This window comes from Haplochromis burtoni, unplaced genomic scaffold (assembly GCF_018398535.1).
Source record: "Haplochromis burtoni strain Fernald_Lab_line unplaced genomic scaffold, NCSU_Asbu1 Contig_1233, whole genome shotgun sequence".
NCBI classification, from domain to species: Eukaryota; Metazoa; Chordata; class Actinopteri; order Cichliformes; family Cichlidae; genus Haplochromis; species Haplochromis burtoni.
In genome coordinates, this window is record NW_024583594.1 from 6,824 (window position 1) to 9,148 (window position 2,325).

The window sequence follows — 2,325 nt, forward strand, 5'->3', positions numbered from 1 at the left end:
CTATCTATCTATCTATCTATCTATCTATCTATCTATCTATCTATCTATCTATCTATCTATCTATCTATCTATCTATCTATCTATCTATCTATCTATCAGATAGACAGACAGATAGATAGATCGATCGATCCTCAAGGTTGGCAAAACAACATCTGACTTTAGTACTTCACCTGTTCACCCTTGGGTTTAATTTAACTTAAACTTTAAATTTGACACATCCTAGTTTTTATCTGTTCTTAAAAATATGTTTTTATTTGTTCTTACAGTTGTGGTCAAAAGTTTACATACACTTGTAAAGAATATAATATAATGGCTCTACTGAGTGTCCCGTTATTTCTAAAACTCAGATTTTTCTCTGATAGAGTGATTGGAACATATACTTCTTTGTCACAAAAACATTCATGAAGTTTGGTTCTTTTAAGACTATATTATGGGTTAACAGAAAAAAGTGATCACATCTGCTGGGTCAAAAATATACATACAGCAACATGAATTAGCAATTTTGGTGACTTAGAAAGTTGTCAGTGAATTGAGCTTCATAGCATGGCCTCTTAACTTTGGCCAATTAGACTTAACAGCGTTTATATGTCTATATTACAAGTAGCTACTGTAGGTGAGGCAGTGTTTGACACAAAATAATCATATTTATTATTTAACTAACGTGTCATTAGCATAAAAATTGGATTTACACACTGATAATGTATTTACGTGACTATAACATATTTGTTAAATATCTGTGTTGCTATGTTAAAATGTCTTCAACACCTTTTGTCACATGGAAATTAAATTAAGCACAATGTGGCAGGATGCTAGATGTTTGTGCAATGATTCACACTGGTGCTGCCCTGCATCCTACTCAGAGGACCACTAAAGCTGCCCCAACTGCCTTGTACAAGCTTCACCCATGGGAACCATAATTAACGTACTAAAATATTACAGTTATTGATGAAAATGAATGAAACAATAGTAGACTCAAACAATAAAAATTGCATCAATTGCCTGATTTTACTGTGGATCCCATTCTGCAAACACTGAAAGATGAAGTAATTACATTAATGTGCAGAAAAACATAAGTACAGGAGAAATATTTTAAATACATCAACAATTAAATTATATAATTTAAAATGTAAATACACGGTGTATTTCTGTACGTGAGGAATGACTAATGACTAAAAAAATCTGTGGAACAGGGATGTGTTATGAGAAAAAAGTCATTCGACCTTCAATTTCTTTTCAGGGGCAAAATGTAAGTAAAGTAAGTAAAAGTAATAAATTCAAATAAATGTAAGGTAAATTTGATCTCCTTGTGAGTTTATCTGACACTATTACTACGTATCTACTAACAGTTATAACTGGTACTCCTGCCTAATGTGTTTGATTCTATGCAAACTCGGTGAGTTTCCTTTCAACTCAGCAATAAAAACTCTCACACTTTGGGGTGACGATAGCAAAACATCACCCTCAACATAAACCATGTTTTTTGTAGCTCTGCTGCTGCTGTTGGCAGCTGGATCACGTGAGTCTCTCTGGATTTGCCATACTCACAAGTTTATCTTTAACAGCTTTACTCGATCATCTGTTAAAAACTCTTTTCTATTTACAGGTGTAAAGTGTGAGCAGTTGACACAGCCAGGGTCTGAAACTGTGCAGCCAGGCCAACGTCTGACCATCACCTGTCAGGGATCTTATTCTCTTAGCAGCCACTGGACAGGCTGGATCAGGCAACCTGCAGGGAAAGGACTGGAGTGGATCGGTGCCAGATATACTGGAGAAGCAGCTTACAAAGATTCACTAAAGAACAAGTTCAGTATTGATTTAGACACTTCAAGCAAAACAGTGACGCTAATTGGACAGAATATGCAGCCTGACGACACTGCCATGTATTACTGTGCCAGAGATGCACAATAACACAAGCCAACAAAAACCCCTCAGAGCCTGATCACTTACATGAAGCTGCCAGAGGAGGAGCCCTCAGACCACAAATGACTGGACAACAGCTTAAAATTTGAAGAAATAAATAAAATGAGTAAAAATGCTTTGGTCCAACTTGTTGTAAAGAAAACAAACCTTTATCCATGTGTTTTATTTTAAATCAATTTAGCTTTAATGTTTCATCTTATTCAATTCAATTCAAATTGTTGGGAAATCAGGTTTATGAGAAGCTGAACAAAATGTCCAGACACACTCAAATATATTGTCAGTATTAAATATTGTACATTTTTTTTGTCTCTTGTGACATTTCAGTGAAAGGTGTTTTTTCAGAAATAATTCCTTTTAAAACTTTGTATAACTTAGCATAAAGACTCAATGAAAATATTTTATAAC

At 34.5% G+C, this 2,325-nt stretch overlaps 1 gene segment (V, D, J or C); it reads left to right on the top strand.

Annotated features, from left to right (window-relative positions):
* Positions 1 to 1,473: 1,473 nt before the first annotated feature.
* Positions 1,474 to 1,908, top strand: LOC102306420. The segment is given in 2 exon segments: positions 1,474 to 1,516; positions 1,604 to 1,908. Coding segments are annotated over 2 exon segments (348 nt in total).
* Positions 1,909 to 2,325: the final 417 nt, after the last annotated feature.